Source organism: Stegodyphus dumicola, chromosome 1 (assembly GCF_044657685.1).
Source record: "Stegodyphus dumicola isolate Sdum_Otavi_A_Nest chromosome 1, ASM4465768v1".
NCBI lineage: Eukaryota > Metazoa > Arthropoda > Arachnida > Araneae > Eresidae > Stegodyphus > Stegodyphus dumicola.
In genome coordinates this window covers 69,221,034-69,239,040 of record NC_140768.1, presented here as the reverse complement: position 1 = coordinate 69,239,040, position 18,007 = coordinate 69,221,034, and the positions used below count along the sequence as shown (strand labels likewise).

The 18,007-nt window shown below is 29.7% G+C and overlaps 1 protein-coding gene across 1 annotated transcript in view; it reads left to right on the top strand.

The window, feature by feature from the left end:
• The window catches only part of l(2)34Fd (nucleolar protein 10 lethal (2) 34Fd), a 75,870-nt gene extending 58,434 nt beyond the window's left edge, over positions 1-17,436 (top strand). Inside the window, exons 12-17 of the mRNA XM_085816145.1 lie at positions 414-512; positions 1,010-1,078; positions 1,264-1,431; positions 6,400-6,608; positions 13,423-13,522; positions 17,294-17,436. Coding sequence (XP_085672271.1) covers positions 414-512; positions 1,010-1,078; positions 1,264-1,431; positions 6,400-6,608; positions 13,423-13,522; positions 17,294-17,386 — 738 coding nt within the window. The 3' untranslated portion in view covers positions 17,387-17,436. The remainder of the gene's footprint in view (positions 1-413; positions 513-1,009; positions 1,079-1,263; positions 1,432-6,399; positions 6,609-13,422; positions 13,523-17,293) is intronic.
• The last annotated feature ends 571 nt before the right edge of the window (positions 17,437-18,007 follow it).

The window sequence follows — 18,007 nt, the reverse complement described above, 5'->3', positions numbered from 1 at the left end:
TAAGGTTATGCAGTTGTGTATAATGTAATTAGACAGGTGCTTATTTTTTTCCCCTAAAATGTGCTTAAAAAGGGCTTATAGGTGCTTATTTTTTTAACTAAAATGTGGCTATGAACCCTGATTATGTCTACATCTCTGAATAACTTGCCTGTAAATGTGAATTCTTGCAATAATTTCTTGCTGTTGTATCTTAAGCCAACACTGTAGTATATTTACAATTATTGCATATAATGAAAATAATGAATATGTATAAAAATGAGAAAAAGCCATGTCACGTTTATTAAAGTACATTTCTGTTATCCTTCCCAATTCATCTTTTTTTTTTTTTTTTTTTTTTAGTTTCAATTGTTATGTATGTATAATTTTTGATCATTTTATGTTTAAACATGAAGTGATATGAGTATTTATTATAGGCGAGAGCTATAATACAGCCCATGGCATATAAAGATTTGAAGAAAAAGATGGTTCATAATAAAATTGAGCTGGAAAGAAAGAACCAAGTCGTCGTTGAAGTAAGTTACAAAAATCTTTATGTGTACCTAAAAGAAAATTAATAAATATGTTTTATAATTTTTGAAAAGTTTTACATTTAAATATTTATATTATTTAAATGTGAATTTTTAAATTTAAAATATTTTTAATGAAAATTTTTATGTAATACAGTGAAAATATGAATTAAAAATATAATGATTAATAAATAGTTAATATTATATAGCATATTAATAAATTGACATACTGTACTTTAGTATTTTTCTTTAACAGATTTTTAAATACTTTAAATAGTGTAAATTCATTGTACATATTGATAATCACTAATTGCTATCCTCTTTAAAGAGATCCATCTACACCAAGGAATAAAGTTATCTGGAGTGGTGGGTGATCATTTTACAGAGTGCTCACCTTATCATACTAACTGCATGTTTCTATGAATTAGTTCTTATAATCCTTTGTTTTTATATTTGTGTAAATATGCAATATAATGATCTTATATATTGTTTACTTTCATCAGGAATTACCAAATGTTAACAGAGAATATGCTCAAAAACTGTTGGAAAAGAAAGTCAATGAAAAACTTCAGGTAATTTTTATATTTTATGGTTTTATGTTTCATTTTTATTCTTTTAACTGTTAAACATTAGAGAAATTTAATAATTAGAAATAAAAACGTATTTATCTAATTATAAGACACATATTTTTATTGATTTCATATATATTTTAAAACTGACTGATAGCAATAACTAAACATTTTGGAAAATTTTAAAGGTGCCTACTCCATTTGAAGATGAACGTTTCAAAGATTTATTTAAAAATCCAGATTTTAAGATCAATGAAACAGATGAAGAATACGCTCGAATCAAATCAACTGTGGAAAAAACAAATAAGAAAAAGGTCAACATTATTTCCATGTCAGATCAAATGAAAACTTTGGAGGTAAATATTTTCATAATTTAATATGGTATGTTAATAATTTTAAAGGGAGAAATAACATATATTTAATTAGAGTTATAAATGGTTTTAAATATTTGTTTGATATTTCTTGTACTTATGTGTTGTCTGTGTAGATAAATTTTGAGAAGCACTAATTAGCTAAAGAGTATTCATGTATATGCATGAAAAATACTTAGCAAGTAAAATTAAACAATTATTTAAAATATTTTTTATTTTATTAAAAATAATTATGGCTCATGTTTTATGCATATGTGGGCCACGGGCAACTTGAATTTGAGACCACTGCCAAAATATATGGTAACAAAACATTACATTTGGTGATGATTACAGACTTAGCTACTTTTGTGGATAAGTGTTGGATATTGAAGAGAAGAAATTTAACTAAAATTTCTTTTCATATACAAAAAAACAGATTTTGTAAATGATATTCTTTGGCAAAAAAATTACATTTAGTGCTGTTTGAATTGAACTTATTATTATTGCAAAGCATGTGCGACAGAATTTAGGAAAGTCAATAGCTTTAGAATTTAGAGAAACATCGAGCAACAGAATTTAATGCATGGCAAAATCTTTAGAATTTGGGAAGTCACTGGAGTTGCAAAATTTGTACAATTTAGAGAGATGCTTGGCAGCAGAATTTAGGATCTGTAGATACTGCATTGGGCCTCTAAATGTCTAGTGCCAGCCCTGAATAAGCCTTAAGTATATGTGGGAATTTATTTTATCAGGTTTCAGGTAAATTTTAAACAAGTGCAGGAAATAGGCAAAACTATAATAAGTAACTAAACTGATATAATTCAGGCTTAACTGTGTCAGCATGCAGTAGAAGAAAGACAAAATGGAGTGGAACAACTTGTTTTTAATGGCCAGTCTTATGATACATTGCCAGTAATATATAATGGATACTCACTGAGATACTCATTGTGAATTTGAAGCTTCTTCAGATATTGCAAACAAAAAGTGAAATTTTCCAGTTAATGGAATTTGTGAAGAAAGGTGGAGAGGTGTTAAGAAATGATGCTATGTCAGAAGTTTTTCTAGTATAGCATTACTTCTTAACACTTCTTTCTTTTGGAATGATAAAGCTTCCATCATCAGTCAAGTAATGGATGGTGAATCTGTGCTGTGGTTCTAAATGCAAAAAATACTGCTATCAGTAGTGAAGAAGGTGACAGAGAAGTTCTTGAGAACAAAAAAATTTCAGTTGACAATAAAATGGAAATTCTTGACTAAGCAGTTGCAAGATTTGAACAGTGGAACTTAAAAACTGTACAACAAGTAATATCTATTTATAGAATTAAAGAGAAAGTATTAGCGAAAAAAAGGAAGCAACTTCAACTTACATTAAAAGAAATGTTTAATAAAGCAAAGAAATAAATATTCAGCTTGTTTTGTGAATTTTAATTCCCTTAAGTCAGAAATGCTTCATTATGTCCTAAACTACTAGTTCAAATTTTTAATTTTATAAATTTTACATATCATCTTATTGTGAAACTGATGATCTAATCTGAAATTATCTGAAATTGAAATCAAGAAAAATCTCAAAGTGGAAATTGCCGAAGTCTCAATAAGTCTGGATCTTGACCTTTGAACTGTTTATGTGTAGCCTTAAATGATGCAATTGTAGCAAACTGTATTTTATTTAAGGACTTGGTAAAATTGATTGTTGGGCAATGGATATGCTTTTCAATTCTTTCACTTTACATTTTTCTGTAGATTGCTGTTAAGAGGATATTTAGTAGAATGTTTGTAAGGTTTATCCTAAGTTTAAAAAATTATCTTTAGTTAAAGCTACTTTCCTGTCCTTCTAATTTTAGCTTACAATTTCTTACCAGAATGTGTTTTTAGAACCGCGCTTTGTGCAAATGAATAAGAGCGGTATTTAAGTCGAAATTCCACTGACTTTGTTAGAGAGCCAGAGTTTCTGACTAGCATACGCTTTCTTTCTGGCTACACTCTGTCTAAGCTATTACTATGCTCGGCAGTATCTTGGACTCTTGATAGCTTCACAAGCTTAGTTGATGTTTAGGGGCCAACTACTTAGAAATCTTTATAGCTTCAGCTATATCTTTTTAGTTAAACCTTAGTTAAGTTTTATTTCTTATTACTTTAAGTTCAAGCCCAAGTGAAGGCTTTGTTGTATGCTCTGAGAAAGGAGCCAACTGTGAAGCTCTTATTTTGAGAAATGAAGGATAATTAACCCTTCTTAAGTTTTACGTTTTTTTTTTTTGTTTCTGAACTAAAGTGATTATTCGCTTACTTGTTCATGAGGTTCCTACACACTTAGCTGCTAGATAAAAGGTTGGACTCCTACATGTTTATTAAGAATTGTTGAAAATGTATTGCGTTCTCACATAAACTATTGAAGTTCAAATCAAGCAAATATATTGGTTCTTAAAATTATCATTAACATTATAATTGAGGTACATTTTTTCCTGGCTCATATGATGCATGATTAGGGCAACTACAAAATTATTAATATCAATTTAAAAAATGATTAACATACATAGCAAATATTAATGCTTGTATGAAACCATCAAATCAGATACTTCATGCTCAACTTCATATTCAAAGGTGTGTGTTTCATGCAGGCTATAACATGTGACTGACGGTGATGCTGCAAAACAACTGGATGTTGCATATCAAAGATACGCTTAAGGATCGACAAATAAAAAATAGCATTCAATTCAATCTGAAGCAATCCACTGTGACATCAATGATGGTGTGTGAAATACTGAGAGCAATGCTGCCACACAGTGTTAGTTTGTCAGATGTGCATATGAATGTGTGTTGTAACTGGAATTTTATTTTCTCTTTCCCTTTTAGCATTTGAGTTTTTTAGACTGAGAAGGGACTAGATGTGCACTGTGAGTTATGTGTGGCTCATGAGCAATGGTTCGGGCATTTCTGCAATAAAAGTCTGTAAGAATATACAGAGTATAGAATTAAGAACATGAGAAAAAAAAATAAAGCCTGTGTCAGTATGAAAAATTAGTCAGCATGGTTAGTATAATCAGCTAAGTGAAGAAGATGGGAAATATCTAGAATCTAGAATAGCATGCAGTCATTTAAACTTTTCTTTAAATAACTGGCTCTTTGCTATACAAAGCACATCCAACTAACACTCAAGCTAAGCATTCTAGCAAAGCATCATGCAAACCAATGATCTTTTCTCAAAAGAGGTTTTTTGCTTCTTCCCCCTTTCTATAGACTTTTGACTGTTTTGTATATTTGACTGCTTATTACAATCTTGACGCAGGAACTGGTAAATTTCGTTGATATCCTTTCTTCAAAACAACCGTGCAATTTTTATTACTGATAGGATTATAAAGAAAATAAGGGTTACAATGTAAAAAATATGATGTTTGAGAATTCACAAAATTGACTGACAGATATCTTGCACGTCTGAGACTGGTTTATTTTTAAATGAGTTTAACACAACTAACACATTGTTCATCACCATTTGGGTTTAGAGGCAGAGGTAATAATCTGAAACAGTCTGAAATTGAAATGATGTGTGAATATAATAAAACAGCATGGATGTATAAATGCACTATTTTGGGATAAATTAGAAGAGAGTTCTAACAAGGGTATAATAAATGAGAGTTTTGATAGATATAAAAAATATGTTTTAAATTATTTTTTATATTTGTTTAATGAGAAATAAATGTCTTTGATAAAGATATTTTGTTGCACCCTCCCTTGCATGGTTTGCAGAGTAATCATATAGCTACCTTTTTGTGTCATAAAGGCCTATAAAAGTATGGGGCACATGTGTTGTTCAAGGACATATTATTTGAATAAATATGGTAATTTCAATATTACTAGATAATTTATCACTAGAATCTTAATTTTTCTCAATAAATTACATTATGGCAATTTGATAATTATCTAGTGATTAATCAAATTGCCATAATGTAATTTATTGAGAAAAATTAAGATTAATTTGTAGAAGAAACTTTCAGTTCTACTAACCAATTCAGGCAAGATTTGAATTAACCAAGTTTGATTAATTTAAGTTCTACAGAAAATAAATTGTGAATAACTAATCAGTTTTGGTTCTTCAGTTACTTTTCAAGCTTTTGTCATAAGATTTCACTTGGGTAATTAGATATTTGTAAAGACTTTTGTATTCACCAAAATCAATCAATGCTAATTCATAAAGTTAGTTTGACCCATTTTTTACCAAAGCTTCTAAAAATCACGTCTTGCTTTTTTCTCACATTTTTGATTTCTAATTTGTTTGATAAATGATTTTATTTCCTATTTTATAAATTATTTTATTTTTAATTATTTGAATGATGCATTTCTAATCCACATAAGGGTATATTTTTCTCTTAAAAAAAGTTCTATATTTATTCTCCTCAAAATGCATAGAGTTTTTCATTAAACCAATGGCAGACTGGGATTGATTTTTGCTTAATTATAAATAGATTTCTTTCTTTCTGTATATATGTATTCTTACATATATTCTCTTCTCTGTTTATAGTACTTTTGCATAACTGTAATGGTTAAATCAGTTTCAATAAATGTTTAAAAATATCTATATAATGCTTATTAACATAATGCTCTCAGTGCTGAACTGCATATTTGGGAATATAACCATTCATGGGTGGGATCAGAGTGCATCTTTCATTGGCCAAATGGCCTTGAGCATCAGTAATTGCAAGATGTTCAGCTCTATCCCATCATTAATTAAGAATAGGGTTTCCTAGTAAGTTGCATCTGAGAGTATTTTTAGATGGAAAAGTATTAAATGCCCATTTTCTGCAATGACACATTATTCTCAGAAACATGCACTGGCATTTAAAACAAGCTTGTTTTCTTGGCAGTGGGGCTTTTATCAATTGCCATGAGTTCTAAGTCTGTTGTTATTGTTTTATTATTATTATTATTATTATTGTAAAATTGCATTGGTTGAGGACTTAACATTTTGTCGTACTATTATAGGAGGAAGAAACCAACAAGGCTGATTATACATCTTCAGAAGAAGAGGATGAGTCTGAAGATGATGAGGATGAAGGTGAAGATGAATCCGAATCTGAGGACAGTTTAGATGAGAGTAGTGTACCAAGCAAGAAGAAGGAAAAAATATTTGAAGCTGTGGATTCTGAAAGATTTAGCATGCTTCATAATGATAAAGAAGAAGAGGACAGTTTGTAAGTTTCACAAATTATATTTTGCATAATTTTAATTTCATAAAATTATTTGATATTTACAAATTCTAAAGTGAAATTCTGTTATATAAGTACTTTCTGTGACTTTTCATAATTCTTTCTGTGGCCTGTTACCAAATTTAACAATTCATTTTGCTTTTACAGCATTGTAATGTAAGACAACATTGTTGTTATGTAAGACAACATTAATGATTTTCTTTTTAAAATTAGTGACAATAAAATCTATCAATGAAGACATTCTTGGAATGGAAAAGTGAAACTGATTTAAAGAAGCAGATTTTAGAATTTAAAAAGTTGACAATAACAAAAGTAGACAAAGCCAGTGACAATTTCAGTATCATCTGAAAACAGTTTTACAGTTCTCTAATTGAAACTGTACTGAATCAACTGGTTACTTATGGTAAAACAAAGACCAGTGTAAGTCAAGTCTTAGTAAATTTCAGGTTTTTTATCACAAGGTGAAAATTTCTTTCAATTTTGATAGCAATGGATTTTCAAACTTGAATGTTTTGCCTAAATTTCACAAAAATCGGTTGAGTTTAGATTGATTGCCAGTGGCACCAGAATTTTTTTAAAAGAAGGCATTGATTACATTTTTGATCCCAAGCTAAAGAAAATTTGTTTGCTAATTTTTGCTACTGCTAACAGAAATCATTTCCTGTTCTTAATGGCATTTAAAATCATGAAGATGAACTGCTATGATTCTGAAAATCTACATACAGTATATTTCCGAACATAAGCCAAGAATTTTTGGAAAAATTTCTAAAGCTAAATTTCATGAGTTAGCTAATCTTGCAAAGAGCATAGGTACTTTTCCCTTAACTTGACATAAGCATTAAATCATAAAATATTGTAATTTTTTTATTTTAGTTTATATTTCTTAAGTTTATGAAAAAAATTTTTTAATTAAATATATTTGTTTCATGAAAATGAATTGTTTTATTTTTGGCATTGTATTGCTGCCTAAGCAAAAGATTTGATATTGCCAAAATTTGCACCTGGCTTTCTCTAATCTTGAACTTATTTTTCATTAGAATTTTTCAGCAAGCATGATCATCTGTAGTTTGAAATTTATTACTATACAAGACTTTCTCTTCCTGCTCATCTATTAAACAAAGCAGAACATGGCACAGAAAATAAGATTTGCACAGATACCTCAGATTGTATGCGAGACAACAAATGAATTTTCATTCACGAGTTTCAGTCATTCACTGGTTTTCAGTCATTCACGAGTACTTTATTAATTACGTTAATCTTCCCAGCGGTTAATTATGGTTGGCCAACGTTTTTGAGTGTAACGGTTCTGTCTTATCTATCCTGAAGCAAAAGAAGAAAACTCGTATTTTCCACTGCTAGCAAAGCGCTTTAAGAAACAAATGTACTGGCGTCTTCCAAAGGTTTCCACAAACAATGGCCACGTCTACTTTTCAAGCATTCAAGCCATCATTTTTTGCTGAAATTCATTGCTATGGCAAATTTATTGCGAAATCGACAGCTTTCTCTCGTAATATCCTTCCATCGAAAAACCTCTTAGATTATGATATTGTTTAAACTTTAACGCATTGTCTTATACGTTCGTCACATTTAGAAAAAGGCATTTTTTGTTTGTTGGTTGGTTTGTTTTTAAAGTTACTTTCTAACGAATTTCTCATCTTTTTGGGCGTTGAAAGAGTCTATGACGAAATATCAAGCGAGATCGCAACTAAATTTTTTCATCAGAGAATTTGTCTTGACACTTATATTTTTCAAATCAAGAGAAAATTCAGCTTACTTTTCCCATCGACATTTAATTTATTGATACACAGATAATAATGAAATAATTTCTTATGCACAAATCATAATGAAATAATATTTTAGCCTTCAGCCAACCAATTTCTTATGCTAATTAAAGAATGGTCCAAGAAGAGTAAAATTGACCAGCTGATTTACATTCATCTCTTTCAGTTCTTGCTACCTGAGATTATCTATCCTTTTCAATGGTCTCAGAGCTGCACTTCACTTGAGAATTTCCGAAAACTCCCATATAAAATTACCTTTACTGATTCAGAAGTCAAACAACAAAAATCAGCGTTAATTCACAAAATTTTCACAGGACTAGTTTCGATGGTTTTACCGAACCATCATCTTCAGCTGCAAAACCGCAAATGAACAAGATAGGAAATAATGTTTAGATAAGATAAGAAAGCCTGGACAAGAATAAGCAAGTGGCGCCATCTGTTGGCGAAACCAGAACTAAAACATAATTTCTCTAAAAGCCGAAGGCAAATTTGGATTGGAATTAGGATCGTTAACTAGAACAGAAAGATTTTTATGAATGTGAAATGCCTCTAGAAAATCCAGTTCTCCAATGGAAGATGTTTTTTGAATAATTTTGGCAGCAGAAAAATTGAAAGTGTGATTTTCGGACCAACAATGTTGAGCAACAGAAGACTTCTGTGTTTCCTTTTTTCTAACATATGCCTCATGTTCTTTGACGCGAAATTTTAAGGCTCTCCTAGTTTGGCCAATGTAAATTAAACCACACTGGCAAGGAATCCTATAAATACCCCAGGAATTCATATCCGGAATGGGGTCCTTGAGTATAGAAGTTGGAATTTTATTGATGGGAGAATAAACAACCCGAAAGTTAAACTTCTGCAAAATATGTGCAACTTTATAGCTAATTGATGGAAAGAAGGAAATGACAACAGAATTTTTATAATCTCCTAAAATAAGAGTGTGGCTTTTAGTGTGTTGAGATGAGAATTTTTTAACTGCTTGATTAATAATGTTGGGTGAAAAGCCCCTGTCAATAGCTATTCCTTTTAAATAATTTAAATCTTCATCAAGGGCTAGTTTGGAGGAGCAAACTTGAAGAGCACGGAAAACATAGGAATAAAATGAAGCTAACTTTTGTTTAGTCGGATGACATGATTTAAAGTGTGGTGGAAGGCAAACCGATGAAGGTTTACGGTAAACTGTAGTACTGAAGTTGGATGTGTTACGTGTGACCAGAATGTCGAGAAACGGAAGAGAATTGCAAGTCTCAAGTTCAAAAGTGAACTGAATAGCAGGATCAATAGAATTCATTGTTGAAAGAACTCTATTTAAATCATCTTTATTACCTTCAAACAGGGTAAAAGTATCGTCTACGTAGCGGAACCATGCCGGGAAGTTTAAAGTTTCAAACAATTTTGATTCATAATAATGCATGTAGATATCAGCCAGGATGGGACTGAGGGGGCTTCCCATGACTAATCCCTCAGTTTGCTTGTAATATTTATTTTGGAAAACAAAATGTGTTTGTTTCAAACAGAGTTGAGTGAGAGAAATTAGCTCATCAATTTCGATGTAAGAGAAATGAAATTCACGAAGTCTGGTTTCTAGACATCTTAATGCACCCTCCACTGGGACATTGGTGAATAATGATTTTACATCAAAAGAAACCATGAGTAAATTACGAGGAGAAATGTTTTTAACCTTTTTTACAAACTCTATTGAATTTTTTATGGTGTAAATGTTATTGTCTAATAGAGTGGAAAATCTAGAAACTAAATATTTAGCTGGATAGAGGCAGTACCTAAATTTGATACAATAGGGCGGAAAGGAATACCACTTTTATGAATTTTGGGAAGAGCATATAATCTGGCACAATTCGCAACAGATGGGATAAGCGAATGTTTTAAGTTGCTTGAAATGATTTGCGAAGATTTCAAAAGAAACCATGAGTAAATTACGAGGAGAAATGTTTTTAACCTTTTTTACAAACTCTATTGAATTTTTTATCAAATTCAATGGAGTTTGTAAAAAAGGTTAAAAACATTTCTCCTCGTAATTTACTCATGGTTTCTTTTGATGTAAAATCATTATTCACCAATGTCCCAGTGGAGGGTGCATTAAGATGTCTAGAAACCAGACTTCGCGAATTTCATTTCTCTTGCATCGAAATTGATGAGCTAATTTCTCTCACTCAACTCTGTTTGAAACAAACACATTTTGTTTTCCAAAATAAATATTACAAGCAAACTGAGGGATTAGCCATGGGAAGCCCCCTCAGTCCCATCCTGGCTGATATCTACATGCATTATTATGAATCAAAATTGTTTGAAACTTTAAACTTCCCGGCATGGTTCCGCTACGTAGACGATACTTTTACCCTGTTTGAAGGTAATAAAGATGATTTAAATAGAGTTCTTTCAACAATGAATTCTATTGATCCTGCTATTCAGTTCACTTTTGAACTTGAGACTTGCAATTCTCTTCCGTTTCTCGACATTCTGGTCACACGTAACACATCCAACTTCAGTACTACAGTTTACCGTAAACCTTCATCGGTTTGCCTTCCACCACACTTTAAATCATGTCATCCGACTAAACAAAAGTTAGCTTCATTTTATTCCTATGTTTTCCGTGCTCTTCAAGTTTGCTCCTCCAAACTAAATTATTTAAAAGCAATAGCTATTGACAGGGGCTTTTCACCCAACATTATTAATCAAGAAGTTAAAAAATTCTCATCTCAACACACTAAAAGCCACACTCTTATTTTAGGAGATTATAAAAATTCTGTTGTCATTCCCTTCTTTCCATCAATTAGCTATAAAGTTGCACATATTTTGCAGAAGTTTAACTTTCGGGTTGTTTATTCTCCCATCAATAAAATTCCAACTTCTATACTCAAGGACCCCATTCCGGATATGAATTCCTGGGGTATTTATAGGATTCCTTGCCAGTGTGGTTTAATTTACATTGGCCAAACTAGGAGAGCCTTAAAATTTCGCGTCAAAGAACATGAGGCATATGTTAGAAAAAAGGAAACACAGAAGTCTTCTGTTGCTCAACATTGTTGGTCCGAAAATCACACTTTCAATTTTTCTGCTGCCAAAATTATTCAAAAAACATCTTCCATTGGAGAACTGGATTTTCTAGAGGCATTTCACATTCATAAAAATCTTTCTGTTCTAGTTAACGATCCTAATTCCAATCCAAATTTGCCTTCGGCTTTTAGAGAAATTATGTTTTAGTTCTTTTTTCGCCAACAGATGGCACCACTTGCTTATTCTTGTCCAGGCTTTCTTATCTTATCTAATCATTATTTCCTATCTTGTTCATTTGCGGTTTTGCAGCTGAAGATGATGGTTCGGTAAAACCATCGAAACTAGTCCTGTGAAAATTTTGTAGGTATAACGCTGATTTTTGTTGTTTGACTTCTGAATTAGTATTTATTCGGCGTGTTATTGTGTCTTAAAAGGAGACACCTTTTTCATCCATGGTTGGCACAGTCCTTTTGAGCTTTCAATAGACTAAAGGATGTGGCACTTTTGTTTACATCCAGCACATGTTACTTTGACAGCTGGAATTGGAAGTACCTTTGTAAATATGTGTGAAATCGATGAATAATTATTTTATATGTGTATTAACTTTTATTTGGAAAATGTTGAAGCAGACTAGAAGCAAACTTAACAAAAAATAAATATGATAAAAACAACAAGTAAAACACAATAGAATGAAAAAATATTACTATTGCAAATTTGACTTTTGTTAAATGAATCATTTACCAAATTTTAGTAATTTTCAAAGGTAATTAAGAAAAAATGCAAGAAATGTGCTCAGGTAATTGAAGAAACATTATTATTGTTCTTGAAATACTTATGTAATAAATATAGTTATTAAAATGTAACTTGCAGTATCATTAAAAGAAAAATATAGTGATAATATTTGTATAAATTTATTGAAATTTAAGAAGTGGTACAAAATGTTTCATTATTATTTTTATTTAAATAACTGCTAATATTACACTAATATTTAATATCATGAAGTTTATGTACATTTTCCAATAATTTCGAATATCTGAAATATGGTTCATGAAGAAGGATGAAATGGGTGTACTAAACTAAATGTAAACTTATTATACAAAATACGATATTCTCAGACTTGAAGTAATGTACACTTTTTAGCAAGAAATTCATAGTGTAGGAAATAGTACTTTTATTTCAGGAATAAAAAGTGTATCTGTTATCTAAAAATAAACTTAATATTAAATTAAATTACTATTAATAATGCATCAGAAAAGGAAAAAAACAGTTGCTTTAGAAATAAAACAGTGCAAACAGGCCTATGGAGAGAGCACTGTATTCGCCAATGTTTATGAAAAGTGGTTTTGAATAGTTAAGCAATTAAAACTAATGAGAATTTCATTAACAGAAAACTACATCCATTATTTTAGAAAGATGGTTTAGTTATCTGAATATGGAAAAGTATATGAGAGCTATCCTGCTAAGGGGAGGAATAGCTTCGATGAAGGACATTCTAAGGGAAACTGACTTGCATTCATGTTACACATAGGGAAAACCAACAATGTAACAAGCCCATTTCTCTGCATTTGAACTACGGCAAAATACTAGCATTCAGTAATCTATAATTGCTTGGCCACTGATTAGGCTGAAATCAAGAAATTTTAAGAATGATGAATTAAAAATATATTTTTACTAATATTACATTAAAAATGACTGTAATTTTTATTCAATTATACATATTTCTTGTATAAAAATTCTGATACATGCTAAATGACTGTAGATTACATAACTCTAAAAATACATTTAATGCAAAGAAAATAAAAGATTTTTTCATGTTATATACTTTTTAAAGCATTTCAAATAATTTCTGTCAAAGAGCAGAATTAAAAAAATATGTCTTTCTTAGAATGTTGTGTGATATATTCAGGGTTTTAAGAAATCTGTAAACTAACTGAGCATTACTGTATATTTTATTTATTTGCTTACAGTACTTAAATAAATGTTTTTATATGCTCATGTTTTAGGGTTCCTATTGCCGAAAGATTGAAGAAAGAGAATTCATCCTTTAAACAATGTGAATCTTTTTCTGGCAATAAAGTTGTTACATTTACTGTGAAGGAAAAGGTAAGAATTTAAAGCTATAGTTGGCATTATTTTAAAATTTTATATTATTGATTAAAAATTTGTTAAATTACTTATTATTGGGTTGTTTTCATATGTATATGTGTGCTGGATTGCTGGATGTGTTCATTATTTTGTTTTGAAAAAAGAAATTAAAAAAATCTGTTCAGCTGATTCAAAGGTGTAAAATTCAAAAGTATAATAAACCAAAGGCATGTGATTTATGATGTAATGTATTTAAATAAAAAATCTAATGGAGCTATCACTTCTAGTGATACGCTCGACTAGGCAGGAACGTTTCCGAGAAACGAGTTTGTAGTAGCACTGGTTCAAATGGGAGGCTTCCGAGAAATGTTTCGTCTAGCTAGACGAAACATTTTGAAACTGTTTTGTCTGGAGCCGTGTTGCACATAGAGATCAACCAATCAGATGGAAGTTCTGCTTCTGAAGGATTACAGGTAATTTTCAATATGGCGATGGCTCTCGTTGTGAAATCATGGACGGTGGAAATAGAAGCCAATTTAATTGAAGAAATACAGAAAATCCATATATATATTCCTGTATTGTTATAGTATAAATGTCTAAGTCATTTTAAAAATGTTTATATATTCATTAAATTTATAATCGTGGAAATTTCAGAGTTGACAGTATTTTATGACATGCTATTTCTGCTGATTTGTTTACAAATTATTCGTTGCCAAAAGTTTGCCACATTTGTCATAATTCGGGCTGATCATGTGAAAAGAAGTGTTATTGTTATGTAATAGAATTTTTTAAAATTAAATTTAAGGTGTATAATTTTTTAAAATATGTTTGTATATGCACAGCTTTACTTTTCTGCTTATTACTTTTAAATTGAAATTGCATAATCAGCAATTATGTATATTTATTAAAACATAGATTATGTAATAATAAGGATACACATTAAATTTGTATGCTATTATCTTTATATTATTAATGAAATGCTTTTTAAATTATAAACACATTAAGAACTATATTTTTATTATAAATTCTACATATTGAAACATTGGAAATTTATGGATTTATTATTATGAATGATGAAAAACATTTGTATGTACATTCATTAATATAAATCTTATTCATTGCATTAATACTAATAAACATACATCAACAACTTCTAAACCATCGCATCTCTCTATGTGTATGTAAAATATGACTTTGTAGTAGCCAAAGATGTGGGTATATATATATATATATATATGTATGAATACAAAAATGAACATTGCCAAAAAGATGTGGGTATATATATATATATATATATATGTATGAATACAAAAATGAACATTGCCAAAAAGTTTATTTGAAGTTACTTCTAATTCATATAACGATTATGTAATTGGCAGCAAGTGTAGTCATCAGTTCTTTGCATATTATTATGGATATGGGATACACAATTAAAAAATAATTGAAGTGCATTTTGTGTATTAGGCTAGTCATTAAAATTCACCCACATACACACAACCTTTGAATTTGTAATTTACTTGGGAATTTAAACAAAGAAACTGAGCAAGTAGCCTTTACAAAATATTTAATGTTTTGGGGATAAAATAAATATTTTTCACTCATCACAAAACATATATCAGTAAATGACATTGTATTGTATACATAAAAGTTATTAAATAAATATATGGATACAAAAATATTGCTTACATCAGAAATAATGACAGACCACTGAATGTATGATGTAAAAGTATTTACAAAAATATTTACAACAGATCATTACAAGAATCAGAGTAAAAAATATATAATTTAAAAGTAATAATTAATGTAATAAACACATGTCATTTTGCCAAGGTATTGAGCCAACAGTATTAAAATAATTACAAAATATATTTTGTATGTACACAGACTTTGAAAGCAAACGTCTCTTTCGCCAATCTGAGCGATAACTGATTCCTGTTTGGCTTTCAAGTCTGTCTACCAAGTAAAGATGGTAACCCATTTCATGGAAGCGCAATTCCAAGAATTGTTCCTTTTGATGTTGTGTTCCAGCAACAAATAGTGTATGTGATAGTGGTTTAAGTAACATTGTAAAGTTTACCTATCGCTGTGTCTGATCTTGCTCTTCTTTAAACAGAGACCTTAAAATTATCATTTCTTTCCTAGAATTCTTTCTTTCAATAATTTTTAGAAGCAACTAAGTTACTTTACAATTTGGAACAATAAAAATGAAACATTTTTTAAACATTGCTGTTCAGTAGGTTGCAAACACTAGAATTACAAAAACTTATTCACTTCTAATAGTGGCTTTTTGTACTTTTGTTTGTTTTTATTTTTCATTATTACTATTATTATTATTATTATTATTGGTACTTGAGGGCAAATTAAGCCGAGTTACTTCCTTATGAACCAAATGAAGATGTTCAACATCTTAAATATGTTGTCACCAAAATCTAAAACTAAAGTGTAACAAAAGATACTGTCAACTTTCCAGCAACTAGAGGCTGATTTGTCAGGTAAAGATCAAACCATGACAAAATAATGCTCAGAAATATAAAGTTAATTGTTTACTGCACAGATGGGAGAAATAGTAATACCTTGCCACTAAAATTTACTTCTTCTGGATGAGTTAAGGTGAAGCTAATGTTAAACAAAAATAATTTAAAACAAACCAATTAGAAGCTAAAACTTCAAATCTGAATTTTCTTGAAGAAAAGTGAGTTGAAAGGGAAAAGGCATATGTAACTTTTTAAAAAAATTAACTGAAACTAATCTGTAGATTGCTTTGGTATGGTAGAAAGATTGTATGCATTTCGAAACTGACTAATATATGGTCATCATCCCCCCTTTAAAAAAACTTTATTTTATTAAAGAATAGAAACTAGTAAAATTCAAAGGTATTCCAGACATGTCTCTTACATAGGCAAAACAATCTAAATAAATAGTAATTAGTGATAAAGAAAGCAACAATTGTAGAAAAGTTTAATTGAATAAGATGGAATTCAAAGCATTTAAATATAAAATTGACATCTTAAACACTTCAGAAAACACAAGGTTTGAATTAAAATTGATGAATGCTTGTGTGTAATTTCAATTGCTTGTCTTCATTTTAAAGCTTAATTATTATTAAATTTCTTCAATTAAAGAATGGACATTTTAGCAACGATTTTCTTGAAACTTAAGCTGCCCTTAAGGGATTAAGTTACTTCTGATATTAGCAAACAGGAAATAATCAGAGTGCTGTAGATATTCATTTAAATAAATTTTCCTTTTGAGTTTTGATAAATTTACTTGTTTAGTACCTGTATAATAGGCAAAAACTTCAAAATGCTATCTTTATATTTTTCATTAAGATAGTCAAAATATTTTCTTATCTCGTGTTTGTGTCGGGGCCTTCTCTGTGTGTTGTGCATACAAGAGACTGTTACAAATAATATGTTCTCAATATGCATTTCACTTTTTCCCATTAAAAATTATTTGTTTTCTTACTGCAGACACAGTATGTTTCACTCTTCTATTGTTATTGAACATCATTCTTATACATAAAGTATTGCATTAAACATGATGCAAGGAATCTAAAATTTTTATTCATTCAGACTCTATTTGAAAATTAAGACTATTGCATTTTTCTTCATTTTGTGTTTTGTTTTTAAAATAAAAAATTAAATTCATCATGTAACTTTTAAAATTTTTGTAATATTTCTGTTGGTTTTTATTTATTTTTCTCCAGTAAATTAGATTTTTTTGTGAAGCATTTTAGCTATTATTGAGTGTATGTGTATATATATATATATACATGTATATTTTATGCAGGAGGAAAAACAAAGTAAGATGGAGCAAGAAAGAAAAGCTCACATGAAAGATAGAGCTAAGTATCGTAGACCAGCAAAATATTTAAGAAAATGAGAGTGTAATAAGAATATTTTGTAAATAAAAGGTTTTTATCTTTTTAACAATGTTTTATTTTCTGTGTGTATATTTGTTATTTAAATTTACTAATATATGTGTGTGTGTGTGTGTGTTTCATTAAAAACTAATTAGTAAAGTTTAAATAATTCTCTTGTGCCAATGCTGTACTCATTCATGTAAAGCAAATTAAAATTTGCATAATTTAAAATTTTAATTTACTATACATGAGATTATAACATTGTATTTATTAAATATATATATATATATATGATGTTGTAGTTTTGGTGAAAGATGAAAACAATAGAGTGGTGGGGATGGAGTCATGGTGGGGATGGAGACAACTTGAAATTGCTTCTTAGATGGAATGATGGATTTGCAGACAAATGTGCTGAGTTGAACACATAATTGATTAATTTCTTAGAACATATCCTTGATTGATGCAACACTGGGTTGCTATAAGTGCCCCACAATTTCTGTATGTGCCACTTACATTTTAAATGGTAGAAAAATATAGTTAACTGAGAGACATGGCTTTCTTAAGCATAAGCAAGCAGCAAAAAAGTGTGTGTATAGTCATGGCTAGCATATTTATAATCTCAGAAAGCCTTTATTGTTTGA